At 45.6% G+C, this 16,472-nt stretch overlaps 1 protein-coding gene across 1 annotated transcript in view; it reads left to right on the top strand.

Annotated features, from left to right (window-relative positions):
• Positions 1–16,472, top strand: part of LOC147116398 (palmitoyltransferase ZDHHC1-like) — a 104,663-nt gene that overhangs the window by 41,781 nt on the left and 46,410 nt on the right. The window contains 2 exon segments of the mRNA XM_085991282.1: positions 12,153–12,277; positions 14,935–15,090. Coding sequence (XP_085847408.1) covers positions 12,153–12,277; positions 14,935–15,090 — 281 coding nt within the window.

Below are 16,472 nucleotides of genomic sequence, written 5' to 3'. Positions count from 1 at the left end.
GACAACCATTGGAAAGCACCCACAAAACTGAAAGTTGCGCTTTATTATGAATGTTACGGTCATCATTGAAGGCCTGTATATTCTTAAAAGTTTTAACTTTGAGGCTGAATCTCAATTAATGTAGTTTTACAAAAAGAAGTTGCACAAGTACATCTAATCAATGTGATTAATGTCAGTACAAAAGCAAAACGCTGCATGCTGGAAATAAAACAGAAAATGCTGGAAATACTCAGCAGGTCAGGCAGCTTCTGTGGAGAGAGAAACACAGAGTTAACGGTTCAGGTCGATGACTTTTCGACGAAGGGTCGCAGACCTGAAATGTTAACTCTGTTTCTCTCTCCACAGATGCTGCCTGACCTGCTGAGTATTTCCAGCATTTTCTGTGATTACTGTCAGTAGATGGTTGCCTTTGTGGTTTCTTATGAAAATGATATCAGTGGGGAATAAAATAATTCCTAGATTTTTCCACCAATTGACAATGAAATCTAGTCATCTATCAACAGATTATAGAAGCATATTGGGATAAAATTTCTAATTTAATGCATCTGCTGTAGAGCTTTGCATGATGAGAGCTATCGGACGTCGCGGTTAACGTCTCTGATTTGCAGCCCGCCCAATTTTCCAGTTACTGCCGAGAATGCCAACTAATTAAATTTACCCCAGTACCTTAATTAGTCAACCACCTTTCTTGAATCATTCCTTTCCTGCTCTGTTGCTAGCCTTGCTTCCTGCTTTACCTCATTCAGTTGTTAGTCCTCCTTGTACATGCCTGTTCCATTTTCATTTGTTATCTGGAAAGCCAATGCTTCATCCTACACACTCGCACCAATAATGTCTAACAAAAGCAGAGATAAAATTAGTGGAAAATAAAATTAATTCCAACAAACATAGCATTTTATGTGGACGTATAACCTGGATGGGGAGATCTCAAACTTGGGTAGGGCCACTGAGGTTTTTGAAAAATCTCTGTTGTCAAGGAAGTATGAATTTGTGTAGACCTAGGTTTTTTGAGCTGCAAGAGATAGAATTATGTTAGTTATTCGCACCCCAATACGCCAACATCTTCATGCACAAGTTCGAGCAAGACTTCTTTGTTGCATAGGACCTCCAACCAACGCTATACACCAGATACATCGACGACATTTTCTTCCTATGGACCCACGGCGAAGAATCACTGAAAAGATTACACGATGACATCAACAAGTTCTATCCCACCATCAAACTCACCATGGACTACTCCTCAGAATCAGTTCCATTCTTGGACACACGAATCTCCATCAAAGACGGACACCTCAGCACTTCACTCTACCGCAAGCACACGGACAACCTCACGATACTCCACTTATCCAGCTTCCACCCTAACCACGTTAAAGAAGCCATCCCCTATGGACAAGCCCTGCGAATACACAGGATCTGCTCAGACGAGGAGGAACGCGATGGACACCTACAGACGCTGAAAGACGCCCTCGTAAGAACGGAATATGACGCTCGACTCGTTGATCGACAGTTCCGACGGGCCACAGCAAAAAATCGCATAGACCTCCTCAGAAGACAAACACGGGACACAACCAACAGAGTACCCTTCGTCGTCCAGTACTTCCCCGGAGCGGAGAAACTATGCCATGTTCTCCGCAGCCTTCAACATGTCATAGACGACGACGAACACCTCGCTAAGGCCATCCCCACGCCTCCACTACTCGCCTTCAAACAGCCGCCTAATCTCAAACAGACCATCGTTCGCAGCAAATTACCCAGCTTTCAGGAGAACAGTGACCACGCCACCACACAACCCTGCCACGGCAACCTCTGCAAGACATGCCAGATCATCATCACAGATACCATCGTCACACGTGAGGACACCACCCACCAGGTACATGGTACATACTCATGTGACTCGGCCAACGTTGTCTACCTCATACGTTGCAGGAAAGGATGCCCCGGAGCACGGTACATCAGCGAGACCATGCAGACACTGCGACAACGGATGAATGGACACCGCACAACAATTGCCAGGCAGGATTGTTCCCTCCCAGTCGGGGAACACTTCAGCAGTCAAGGACATTCAACCTCCGATCTTCGGGTAAGCATTCTCCAAGGCGGCCTTCGAGACACATGACAACGCAAAATCGTCGAGCAGAAACTGATAGCCAAGTTCTGCACTCATGAGGACGGCCTCAACCGGGATCTTGGGTTCATGTCACGCTACATGTAACCCCACCTGACGTAGTGTCATCAAGACTCGAGTCATCGTTGGCTTGTTCTCTCTGCACAGATGCGGCCGGACCTGCTGTGATTTCCAGCAAAGTTTTTTTTTCTGTTTTTCATACAGATCCCAGCATCTACAACATTTGATCCCTTTTGACCCCACCTCATTGTTCTTTGATGTAATGTTTTCCTGACTGACCTGTTTGGACACCATTCACACCTTTGATTGCTGTGATTATCTCTCTGCCGAGGTGTGATAAATGGCAGTTAGAAAGATTACCTGTAATCATCTGGCAGTTTTCTCTGACTATATATGCTGTGCCTGTATGCTTCTCTTCACTTCACCTGACGAAGGAGCAGCGCTACGAAAGCTTGTGATTTCAAATAAAGCTGTTGGACTATAACCTGGTGTTGTGTGACTTCCTACAGTTATTACATAGTTCATGGTCACTTTTATGACAGAATGGTAGTGGTAATATTAAGCACCTAAACTAAAAATTATTTTGGTTGTTCTAACAATTCAAAGCAGACATGCTTTATTTATGGAAGTAACATGACACAGGAATCTAATGTAGAAGATAATTTTCCTACTGATGCCAAATGTAAACTTCACGATACAACAGGCACTTCATTGATAAATGTATAAAAACTGAGTTGACAAATTATTGTGTATTTGATTCTGAGGTCTGTGGGTACCACTTGAGCAGTAAATCTAAGCTCCTGGTTCATCGTGGTACCCTCATCCAATTGATTTTGTGATAATTCAGTGGCTGTCGCCTTGCTCTGTTGCTGGCTTACCTGGCTTCCTCCACCTCAGCCTTGGCTCCAGTTCCCAAATCACTTCCTCACGACAATTGCCCTGATTGTCACTTCCTCTGAGCCAAACCCAACTTCTCTGACTACTATCCTTCCCAGCAGCAAATCCAAACCAAGACCTCCTGCTCAGTCCAGAGCTTTCCCTGAGTGCTCAAATTGGGGATCTATTCTCATCTCCCTGTGACACCTCTCCACTGCAACTCTAGACTTTATGGTCACAGGCTCACTTGAGCTCTATTTCACTCCCTGACCTACTCTGGCCACATCTCTGATTCTTCTGAACCTCAAAAGAAGTATTTTTTTGATAATTGGGTATTTTTATTTAATATTTTGGGATTGTGGTAAACCACTGTCATTCACGGTGTTCACTATTGTTGTTGTCGTTCACTCTTGTTTCACTGTTATACCTGACTATGCCTCAGCTGACTCCGCCCTTGGCTACCTGGTATAAGGACAGCTGCACGGCAGCTCTCTGCCATTCGGTCGTCCACTAGAGGCATAGTCCTGATCTGTTTGTAGTTGCATTCAGTAGTTAATAAAAGCCTGTTGTTCTGAACTCTACTCAGCCTTTTATTAGAATCGATAGCGCGTCAATTTTATTAACTACTGACAAAAAAAAATAACGATGCTGCAGATACTTAAGATCAAGTGCCTGGAACTCGACCCACAAGAACCGGACTCGCCTGCTAAGTTCTCACACTGGTTGAACTGTTTTGAGTCTTTTCTGGCTGCATCCGGCGAGACCGACGCCGACAGGCTCGGGGTGCTGAATTCGAAAGTAAACCACCGAGCTTTTGCCCTTATCCGGGACGCTACGAGCTACCAGGGGGCTATCGACATTTTAAAGGAACAATATGCACGCCTGGTCAACTATGTTTACGCAAGACATCTCCTGGGGTCCCGCAAACAACAGCCCGGGGAACCCACAGAAGCATACATACGGGCGCTGAAGGAACTCGGCCGAGCCTGCGAATGCAAGCAAGTATCAGCCACGGAACATACGGAGGAGCTCATCCGGGACGCCCTCGTTGCGGGCCTCAGGTCCACTCACACACGGCAGCGACTGCTGGAAAGTAGCGAGCTCGACCTGAAGAAGGAGATTTCACTCACCCTTTCGTTGGACGTAGCCCATCGGAACATGGAGGCCTACTCCCCGGACCACGCGGCCGCCTCGTGGATGCCGCGGCCGCCGCCATCTTGGGACGTGGCGCCACCCCGGGCCCCGGCCCCAACTGCTGCAGCGATGTCCCGCCCGAGCCAGAAATGTTATTTCTGTGGCCAAACCAAACACCCCAGGGTGCGCTGCCCGGCGAAAAACGCTGTCTGCTCTGCCTGCGGTAAGAAGGGACACTACACTGGCATCTGCAGAAGTCAGAAGACCCCTACCTTCAGCGCCGCTTGCGATTCGTGGGAGCGGCCATCTTGCCTTCCTCCAGCCTAGTGGGGATCGGGATCGTCATGGGCGCCGCCATTTTGTCCTTCTTCTCAGACGCCGCCATTTTGCCCGCCATTTTGCCAACGGGCCCCCGACTCACCCACCGCCTCACCGGGGTTTTGCAGCGACGCTCCCGACGCCACAGCGGCCTCCATTACGCTGGATCAATCCAGACCCCATCAGCTAGCCAGGTCCACGATGGACATCCAGGTAAATGGCCGCGCCACAACTTGCCTTTTTGATTCCGGGAGCACGGAGAGCTTCATACACCCTGATACGGTACGGCATTATTCCCTCTCGGTCCTGCCAGCGCGCCATCGGATCTCCATGGCCTCAAAATCTCACTCAGCAGACGTCGGCGGCTACTGCGTAGTGACCCTTTCGGTGAGGGGCTCCGTTTATATAAAAATGTAAAGCTCTTCGTCCTGCCACATCTCTGCGCTGCCGTTCTGCTGGGGTTGGACTTTCATTGTCACTTTAAGAGTGTCACCTTGACATACGGTGGACCTTTTCCCCCACTCACTGTCTGCAACCAGCAGTTTTTAAATTGCCCACCGCGCCCCACCTGTAGTCTCTCCACCCTCAAAATCACCCCCCCCCCCCGTTCGCTAACCTCACCCGCGACTGCAAGCCTATCGCCACAAAGAGCAGGCGATACAGCACCGGGGACAGATCCTTTACAAGATCTGAGGTGACGCGGCTCCTGAAGGAGGGGATTATTGAGGGTAGTACCAGCCCCTGGCGAGCTCAGGTGGTAGTCGTTAAGACCGGCAACAAGCAGCGCCTGGTCATCGACTACAGCCAGACAATCAACAAGTACACCCAGTTGGACGCATACCCTCTCCCCTGCATAGCCGACATGGTTAATAAGATAGCGCAATATCGCGTTTTCTCGACCATTGACCTCAAGGCAGCATACCACCAAATCCCTATCCGCCCTGAGGACCGCCAGTACATAGCTTTCGAGGCAAACGGCCGTCTTTTTCACTTCCTCAGGGTTCCTTTCGGCGTCACCAACGGTGTCTCCGTCTTCCAGAGGGAGATGGACCGGATGGTCGACGAGAATGCGTTACAGGCCACGTTTCCCTACCTGGACAATGTGACCATCTGCGGCCATGACCTGCAGGACCATGACGCCAACCTTGATAAGTTCCTTCGCACGGCCCAACTCCTAAACCTCACATACAACAAGGAAAAGTGCATATTCCGCACAACCCGCCTCGCTATCCTTGGCTGCGTGGTGGAACACGGAGTCATCGGTCCTGACCCTGACCGGATGCACCCCCTGATGGATCTTCCCCTGCCCCACTGTCTCAAGGCCCTCAAAAGGTGCCTGGGCTTCTTTTCCTATTACGCCCAGTGGGTCCCTCATTATGCGGACAAAGCCCGTCCACTTATCAAGTCCACTTCCTTTCCCCTGACGGCGGAGGCCCGTTCAGCCTTTCACCGTATAAAAGATGACATTGCCAAGGCCACCATGCACTCGGTGGACGAGTCCATCCCCTTCCAGGTGGAGAGCGATGCATCCGACTTTGCCCTGGCCGCTACCCTTAACCAGGCGGGAAGACCCGTGGCCGCCTTTTCACGAACCCTCCAGGGCTCCGAACTCAGACACTCCTCTGTGGAAAAGGAGGCCCAGGCCATTGTGGAGGCGGTGCGCCACTGGCGGCACTACCTGGCTGGAAAACGATTTACCCTGCTTACTGACCAGCGTTCAGTTGCTTTTATGTTCAATAATAAGCAGAGGGGCAAAATCAAAAATGACAAGATTTTGAGATGGAGAATTGAACCTACGGTGGCATAGTGGTTAGCACTGTTGCCTCACAGCGCCAGAGACCCGGGTTCGAATCCGGCCTCGGGCGACTGTCTGTGTGGAGTTTGCACATTCTCCCCGTGTTTGCGTGGGTTTTCTCCGGATGCTCCGGTTTCCTCCCACAGTCCAAAGATGTGCGGGTTAGGTTGATTGGCTATGATAAATTGACCCTTAGTGTTAGGGGGATTAAATACGTGGGGTTACAGGGATAGGGTGGGATATGTGTTGGTGTAGGGGTTACGGGGATTGGGTGGGATATGTGTCGGTGCAGGCTCGATGGGCCGAAATGGCCTCTATCTGCACTGTGGGGTTTCTGTGATTCTGTGAATTATGACATCTTGTACCGGCCCGGGAAACTCAACGAACCCTCAGATGCTCTATCGCGAGGCACATGCGCCAACGCGCAGATCGATAGACTACGGGGCCTCCACAACGACCTCTGCCACCCGGGGGTCACCAGGTTCTTCCACTTCATCAAGGCCCGCAACCTGCCTTACTCCATCGAGGAGGTCAGGACCATGACCAGGAGCTGCCCAGCCTGTGCAGAGTGCAAGCCGCGCTTCTATATGCCTGACAGAGCAAACCTGATCAAGGCCACCCGCCCCTTTGAGCGCCTGTGTGTCGACTTTAAAGGGCCCCTCCCCTCCTCTGACCGTAATGTGTACTTCTTCAACATAGTTGATGAGTACTCACGTTTCCCTTTCGCCATCCCCTGCCCGGACATGACCACCGCGACGGTCATTAAATGCCTGCACAACCTCTTTGCTTTGTTCGGTTTTCCCAGCTATATTCATAGCGACCGGGGCTCGTCCTTCATGAGCGACGAACTCCGTCAGTACCTGCTCATGAGAGGTATTGCCTCAAGCCGGACCACCAGCTACAACCCCCGGGGGAACGGACAGGTTGAAAGAGAGAACGCGACGGTCTGGAAGAAACATAGAAACATAGAGATAGGAACAGGAGTAGGCCATTCAGCCCTTCGAGCCTGCTCCGCCATTCAATGAGATCATGGCTGATCTTCGTCTGAGATCATAGCTGATCTTACCAGTTCAGTACCCCGTCCCCGCCTTTTCTCCGTAACCCTTAATCCCCTTAGCCTTCAGAAATATATCCAATTCTCTCTTGAAAATATTTATTGAATTAGCCTTCGCAGCCCTCTGTGGCAGGGAATTCCACAGGCTCACCACTCTTTGAGTGAAGAAATTCTTCCTCATCTCTGTTTTAAATGATTTGCCCGCTATTTTTAGACTGTGGCCCCTGGTTCTGTGCTCCCCGGCCATTGGAAACATTCTCTCTGAATTCAGCCTGTCCAGGCCTGCCATAATTTTATATGTTTCGATGAGATCCCCTCTCAATCTTCTAAACTCCAGTGAGTACAAGCCCAAACTATTTAATCTCTCTTCGTAGGTCATTCCCGCCATTCCAGGTATCAGCCTGGTGAATCGCCGTTGCACTCTTTCCATGGCAAGAACATCCTTCCGCAGATGGGGCGACCAAAACTGTACACAATACTCCAGATGCGGTCTCACCAGCACCTTGTACAGCTGTAGTAAGGTATCCCTATTCCTATACTCGAACCCCCTTGATATGAAGGCCAACATACCATTTGCCTTCTTAATCGCCTGTTGCACCTGCATGCTCTCCTTCAGTGACTGGTGCACAAGAACACCCAGGTCCCTCTGCACTTCCCCATCTCCCAATCTATTGCCGTTTAGATAATAATCTACCCTCCTGTTTTTACCCCCAAAGTGGATAACCTCGCATTTATCCACATTATAGTGCATCTGCCACGTATCCGCCCATTCCCCCAACCTGTCCAAATCGCACTGTAGCCTCCTGACATCCTCATCAGAGCCCACCCCTCCTCCTAGTTTAGTGTCGTCAGCGAATTTGGAAATATTGCATCCAATTCCCTGATCCAGATCATTTATATATATTGTGAACAGCTGGGGTCCCAGGACAGATCCTTGCGGCACCCCGCTGGTCACTGCCTGCCACTCCGAAAACGAGCCGTTTATTCCAACTCTCTGTTTTCTATCCGCCAGCCAGTTCTCTATCCACGTTAATACTTTGCCCCCAATCCCATGAGCCTTAATTTTGCATGATAATCTTTTGTGTGGAACCTTATCGAAGGCTTTCTGGAAGTCAAGGTACACCACATCCACTGGCTCTCCCCCATCTATTTTACCAGTTACTTCCTCAAAAAATTCCAGCAGATTAGTCAAACACGATTTACCCTTTGTAAATCCATGTTGACTCTGTCCAATCCTTTCCCCATTTGTCAAGTGCTCCGCTATTTTATCCTTAATAATGGACTCTAGCATTCTGCCCACAACCGATGTAAGGCTTACTGGTCTATAATTCCCTGCTTTCTCTCTACCCCCCTTTTTAAATATTGGGGTAACATTAGCTACCCTCCAATCCACGGGTACTGTTCCCGAGTCAATGGAGTTCCGGAAGATGATCCTTAGAGCATCTGCTATCTCCAGGGCCACCTCCTTAAGTACCCTAGGATGTAGTTTATCAGGCCCCGGGGATTTGTCGGCCTTCAGTCCCCTCAACTTACCCAGCACCATATCCCTAGAGATACTAATTTCTGTCAGCTCCTCCCTCTCATTAGTCCCTATGTTTGCCGATATTCCTGGGAGGTTATTTGTGTCCTCCTTTGTGAATACAGAACCAAAGTATGAGTTTAATTGGTCTGCCATTTCCTTATTCTCCATTATATATTCTCCCGAATCGGACTGCAAGGGACCGACTTGGGATTTTACCAGTCTTTTCCTCCTGATATACCGATAAAAGCTTTTGCAGTCTGTCTTTATGTTTGCTGCAAGTTTACTTTCGTATTCTATTTTCCCCTTCCTGATTAATCCCTTTGTCCTCTTTTGCTGTATCTTGTACTGCCCCCAATCTTCCGGTCTGGTGCTTTTTTTTGCCAGTTGATATGCCCTTTTTTTTGATTTTATGCTGTCCCTAATTTCCCTCGTTATCCACGGTTGAGTCACCTTTTTAGGTTTATTTTTGTGCCAAAAGCCTTAAAGTCTAGGGGCCTTCCGACCTCCCGTTGGCAGGATGTCCTACCTGATGCGCTCCACTCCATCCGGTCACTGCTGTGTACTGCCACCAACGCCACCCCCCATGAGCGAATGTTCGTTTTTCCCCGGAGGTCCACATCCGGTACCTCACTACCACACTGGCTGACTTCCCCAGGGCCCGTCCTGCTGAGGAAGCATGTAAGGTCCCACAAAACGGCTCCCCTGGTAGAGAAGGTTCACCTCCTCCATGCCAACCCCCAGTACGCCTACGTGGCATACTTGGACGGGCGGGAGGATACAGTCTCCATTAGAGATCTGGCACCCTCGGGGTCCACTGACCCGTCACCATTGCCCTCCACCACGACCCCCTTCGACACGGCCCAAAATTCAGTAGACCCAATTCTCACCCCTGTCCATTCCACCCAAGTAGACGGCATGCCGCGACCCCAGGACCCGCCAGAGTCCACTCGCCCACCCAACACCAAAGGGGACGATACGCCGGTGCTCGATCCCGTTCAAGACGCGTCGTTGGAAGCTGTACCATCTCAACCGTCGCCACGAAGATCTCGACGGCAAACGAGGCCGCCCGACAGACTCACCTACTCGAACTTTTGATACACTTCACCCCGCCGGACTTAATTTTAAACGGGTGAATGTGGTAAACCACTGTCGTTCACGGTGTTCACTATTGTTGTTGTTGTCGTTCACTCTTGTTTCACTGTTATACCTGACTATGCCTCAGCTGACTCCGCCCTTGGCTACCTGGTATAAGGACGGCTGCACGGCAGCTCTCTGCCATTCGGTCGTCCACTAGAGGCATAGTCCTGATCTGTTTGTAGTTGCATTCAATAGTTAATAAAAGCCTGTTGTTCTGAACTCTACTCAGCCTTTTATTAGAATCGATAGCGCATCAGGGATATTGGATGTATTAAACTGCTTATTCATGTGTGACTTTAGCTCAGTTGTTTTTGTCTCTTTTACTTGAGATTTTGGTCCCAGAAAAGGGGCCAGAGCACCTGACCATGCAGTGCCTCTCACTGTTGCTGAAAGTAGTGTCAGAAAGTGTTTATCACACTGCTCTCGAGGTCCACAGACTTAGGCCGCGATTTTATCGATTAATGCGGCTTGGGAGCAGGTCAGCTGGTTTCCGGGTTCCAGTCCCACCCCCAAGTTTATCCGGCCCACGGATGTGATTTTGCGTCATTTGGCCTTGTTAAGCCCGCCCTGCAGGCTTGCCAGCCAATTAAGAAGAAGCCGGTCAGATGACGTCATTTGATGACACGTCATCTGCCGGTTTTCTTAAAGGGACCGCGCACAATTTTTCTTTGACAGCTCATTTCTCAGTGTTTGACAGCATTGAGGTGCTGCAAACACTGACAATGACTGTTCACAGGTGAGTTCTTGCACCCAGGCTCTCTAGTGACTCCCTCCTTGGGCTAGAATAGATGGCAGCTGCAGGTGACGTTACGGAAGCGATCTTTCACTGGTGAGAGAGATTCTCCCAGTGAGGTGGAACTACACATACAATTCAAAACTTGTTACCTACAGAAAAGTCTAAATGCATTAAAAATGAATTTCCCAACACTTCCTTACCTCTGAAACTAACCAGTGCACCATTGGATCACTCACACCACTTCTGCAGCTGTCATCAATGCAGAAACATTACAGCAGACTCCCAACACGCCACACTTACCTGGCGTGATGTCCAGACGTCGGGAGGCCCGAAGTAGAAGTATTAAAATTGTAAGAGTCTGTTAACTGCCTGTTAACAACCTTTAACAGGCAGTTAAGTGGCTATAATCCTCTTCCCACCGCTAGGTGTCAGGTCCATGTGCAAATCGGGGCCCCGACACTTGGGAAGATTGATCGGAGGCGGGTTGACGGTGGGTTTCCTACCCGCTGTCAATCTTTGCGATTTTGCCGGATGTCCCGCCTCCAAACCTGCCCCGAGCGCCGGCAAAATTCCGGCCATTGTGTCAAATATTTTAAATGGACTTAACATTCACTGAAATGTCCAGTTATGATGCTGTTGAATCAGTTCAGAAATCTGTTCTGAAATTGTAGTATGGTTCAATCGTTTTGTTCAGCACCTTTGCCATTAAAGTACTAAATGTGGAGCTCTATCATGAACCGCATGTGTTGCAGCATATCACACTCCTCGATAACTTGGGGATTTTGGTGGCAAAAAGTTTTTAATTCCAAAAATACTCCAAATGAATTTTTTTTCCCAAAGTCACTATTATAGGCACATGGCTTTGATATATGAAAAATGTGGTAGAATAGCCAGCAGATTTCCATTTCAGTTACTAGATGCTATTTCATTTTATGGAGTGCTGAATGTATACAGCTCACTAAAGAGATCTGCTGGCTGAAATTTCATACTGCAACTGTGGCTGTACTAGTTTTGCCCATAGTAGCGAATTGAGGACTTTAAAATAATTCAACTGTAGATAATCCATTTTTGAAGACACTAGTTTATATCTTGAAAGCTACTAAGGACATTCAGTAATTCTATATTTAAGCCAGGGAAATTCTTTTATAATGTGTTACTGAAATATTTGATTATATTTCTCTTATTCTGAGATATAGAAGTAAAATTTCATATTTTCTCAGTCTTTGCTAAAAATGCACAATCATCCTCATGCAGCATGTTTGCCACTTCAGTTTATTCTATAGTCTTTGACATCAGAGAACTATTATCAGATTGTTTTGGTGAGTAGTGTAGTTAATGGAATTTTAATACTTGCAGAACACTGCAATCTTAATGTAAATTGTTTAGCATTGTTGTGCTGTTCCATGTATTTCATATTGTGCAGTATTGCTTTTAATTTGCTGCTTTCTCGTCTAGGCATTTCCTGAACTGTGTTATCTCTGCTGTCCTTGGCGTTCTGGTGATTGTCTGCATTGCATCCTTTGTGTTTATTGAGTACTTTGTTGATGCAAATATGCTTCGCACCAACTGGAAATTTGAAAGTAAGTTTACCTTGCAGAATTTTAGTTTCAGTAAATCTATGTGATGTGTGACTGAGGCTCTGTATAAGCATAAGTTATTTTGATACCTATTTTAATTACATGTAAATGAGTCTGAACGACATGAGAGTTCTTTAAAGAGTCAGTGCTACGTTGAATCTTTTTTTTCCTTTTTTCTGCCCTTTTCTCACCTCCTCACTCGGGTCACTAAATAACCATTAGGAGTAGGAGCACTGCCTGATTTATTTCCCCCCCCCCCCCCCCCCCCACGCTTGGACCTTGAGGCCAATTATAAACACACTGCAGCTCCACCGGCTGATATTAGCTAACTCACCAAGGATGGTTCCATACTACACCATTTTCCATTGAGCCATTAGCGATTCCATTTTAATATTTAATAATACTATGGGCTGTCACAAAGCAAAATACGTCCAGATTTTCTGAGCACATTATATGCTTATTTTCGGAAAATCACGCAAACAGGAAAAGTAGCCTGAAGGGATGTCATTGTAAAATTATAGTATTTATTATACATTTCTCTGAGCAAAACCTAGATTTTTATTCATTTGAAGTGTCATGAAAAAATATTCTAGGATATTTATACTTCGAACAGATATGTGTATAAATATCTGCTTTTGCTATCACTTTTTGTTCATCTGTCATGGAGGTTATTTATTCACCTTGGGAGACTGGTTTCTTGTGCATCTCGATTGAGTGTTCAGAAGAACTCACCAGTTTGTTTGAATTTTCACATCTAAAAGCATGTTTGTCTGGAGAACAAGTGCCATTGATTGGAGCTCAGTATTCAAATATACTGGAACTGATTTCAAAACTTAGACTGCTCACCCCTAATTGTGTTGCTGAACAGCTCCATTAAGACTTGTATTTGATTTTTTAAAAATCTATGCCAATATAAATGAGCCTTTAAGCACACTCTCATCTTGGCAAACTCTTTTGTTTAGGAAGAAAAGTAATAATAAATTGTGTTCTATTTTCTTTTCGGACTAGGCATTCTAAAATGAATATACCATGCACTCTTAATTTCAAATTGCTCAATTCAAATGATCTGTTAATTTGAATTGAAGTTAAGCAGAAACATCCCCTACATGGTTTTATTTAAAATGCTGAATTTGAATTCCTAAATAATTTGAATTTTTTGAGCAAAAATGGCTTTGAATTAACAGCAGTAGGCTGTACATCTTGCACCAGTATTTGTGTGTGTTCTTTGAGATTCATATAAACAAAGGTAATGTGAGCTAATGCACCTCGTGTGCTTGCATGTGAATGTACTATATTAGCAAATCTTTTAGTTGTTAACTAGATTTGATGGCCCGTAATTTCCAAAAGGAGGCTTCCTGCGTGCGGATGCCTCCTATCGGAAAAAAAATCTATGCCCTTACCTGAGGGCTTGTGAGGTCCGGACACTTCCGATCCTGGGCCTCTCCACAGTCGCAATGCGCAGGGGCGCATGCGGTTCGCAAGCGCCCCTGGGATCACGTGGGCCAGGCGAGCCAATGAAAGAAGGGAATCCCCATTCATACTTTTGACAGATAGACCTGTCAGAAGTATGAATGGGGATCACTGAAAAAAGACACTAAAACATTAAATAATTTTTTTAAATCATGTTTTTAAAATGAGTTAAAATTACATTAAATTTGTTTAAAATATTAAATTTAATTTTTTGAAAAAAATAACGTTTTTTACCGGACTAAAAAAAAAACTTACCTTTTTTAAAAGTATTTAAAAATTATAAATGAGGAGAAAAATATTTTTTTTACTTTTTTCAACTCTTATATGCTGGTAAAAGCAGGCCTTACGCCTGCTTTTACCAGGCGTAAGATTTCTAAGGGTTTTCAACGGGCAGAGGTTCTGCAGAAAGCAGAGCTTTCAAGAGGATTCTTGACAGATCGAAAATGCTGGTTTTCAGCGCATGCGCTTCGCATGCCTGAAACCGGCATTTCCAATGTCTCTATGGGTGTGTACACAGCTCGGAAAATACGGGCCGTAGGCATCGGAAAATACGGGCCGATGTATTTTATTTGTGTAGTTATAATCTTGAGGACTATTTTGACTATCAGGCTTACTGTTATTAGGTGTTAAGGGTAAACTTGAACAAACATTTTGCATATCTGTGAATGCAGATAACAACCTTCTAGTTGACCAAGTGAAACGTTCAGTTTAATGCATTCATTATTGTTGAACATTTCTAAAAGCCCATTGATTTTGATTATCGGCTATAATGGACAGGGACCCCTTCATCCCCTTTGGTACGTAACAGAAATCAGAAGATAATTGAGTCTTCAAAAATTTGGTCTAACAAAAAAGTACACCAATAACTGTCGGTATCGGAATGGAAGCAAATGTAATATAGATAAACATTGTGTAGTTTGATCCACCGAGACAAGGATTAGAAACACAAATTAGAAAAGAAACATTAACGTAAACGGGGGCAACATCTGATGTAAGGCTTTGTCCTGCAAAAAAGCTGGTGGATAATTGGGAAGACTGATAATTGGAGTGTGGTTAATGGCGGTTTCACTGTCCTGATTCTTCAGAATTAGACTCTGAACCACGAAGAAGAGGGAAGTTTTGGAAAGAACTACAATGAAGTTTAAATCCAATTAACAAAGTTTTTTATACTTTTTTTAAAATTCTAACAGCTATAAACGATACAGATATCTGGCTTGCATTCCTGCCCCAAGTCCCTGTTCATACAACTGCTACTGCCATTCTTACTGTGGCTTTGATCACCATTATACTAGGTCTGACTTCAGTGGCACTTTTGGGTCAACTTCTGTGCTTCCACATTTACCTCTGTAAGTAACATTCAAGATACCTGCTGTACTCATTTTATCAATAAGACTCACCACTTCTATACTGCATTGCTAAAGAAATTGAGCTTTTCTTTTGAGCTTTAAATTCGATGTGAAAGATTCTCTGTGCTGTTTCTAAATGTTTGTTTTTAAATATTAGACTTGATCAAATTACAGTGCCATACAGTTGCATAAATTAGTTAAATATCTTATCTATTTTGACAGACTATAGAAAATAAGTCAAGGCTTAGAATATTGAAACTAAACCATTTGCCACAAGGGGGCAGGATAATATACCTTACCAGAAGAGTATTACAGTAATCCATTTAAAGGAGCAGTTTGTCCTAGACTATCTCTCAAATGCTGATGTATATGTATCAGCTCCATTGTGCTAGCAAACAGTAATTTGATTCCTACCATTTCTGTGCTGTTTCAAGGGAACCGGGCAGTGTAGACTTCAAAGCTTACATCATGACTGATACTCCCTCATATTCTGTCTCTATCTGCTGATGGGAAGGAAGGAGGAAATTGTACTGCTTTGGCATATTACTATATGGGTACTACAGTAGTGTAGCAGTTATGTTACTGGACTAGTAATCCAGATAATGTGAATTCAAATCCAATTTTGGCAGTTTGAGAATTTGAAATCAGATTTGAAAAATATGGAAATGAAAAACTGGTATCAGTAAAAATGACCATGACTATTTTCATAAACACCCCAACTGGTTCACAAATGATTTTTAGGGAAGGAAACCTGCCGTCCTTACCCAGTCTTCCCCTATATGTGACTCCAGTCCCACACCAATGACTCTTTGCTGCCCTCAGTTGTATCAAAACTTTCTCTGGGCAATTGGGGATGGGCAATGAATGCCAGCCTTGTCAGCAATGCACATATCCTGAGATTGATTTTTTTTAAAGTAAAAGTGCATTTAATAACCAAATATGAAGATAACCACCAAGCAATATAACTATATAAACTGATACAGAAAAGCAAAAATATTCTGAATGGAAGCATTATAAAACTAACCAAAGTGAAAAAATATATCTTTCAGAGGATCAAAATCGCTTTTTTTTTTACTTCCATTCTCTCCTGAAGATGGTGTCCCATTCTGGGGAATGGTTCTGTGATGCCAGTTACCCTCTTCACATGTGAGCCTAGGTGGTGAACGTTAATAGGCACCTCAGCTAAGCCGAATCCTGTTTCCAGCAGAGGTCACTGCATAGCAATCGGGAGTGGAAACCTCTTTGACTAGTGCCATGAGATCTTTCGTGTCCTCCACAGCAGGCAAACATGACCTCGATTTAACATATATCATGCAAAATACTCCCTCAGCACTGCACTGAGGAGCCGGTCTAGATTATGCACTCAAGTCTTGGAATGAGAT

The sequence above is a fragment of the Somniosus microcephalus genome, chromosome 6, assembly GCF_052327205.1.
Source record: "Somniosus microcephalus isolate GS21.2 chromosome 6, FLI_Smic_1.0, whole genome shotgun sequence".
NCBI lineage: Eukaryota > Metazoa > Chordata > Chondrichthyes > Squaliformes > Somniosidae > Somniosus > Somniosus microcephalus.
The sequence above is the reverse complement of the archived record's forward strand: the minus strand, read 5'-3'. Positions and strand labels throughout refer to the sequence as shown.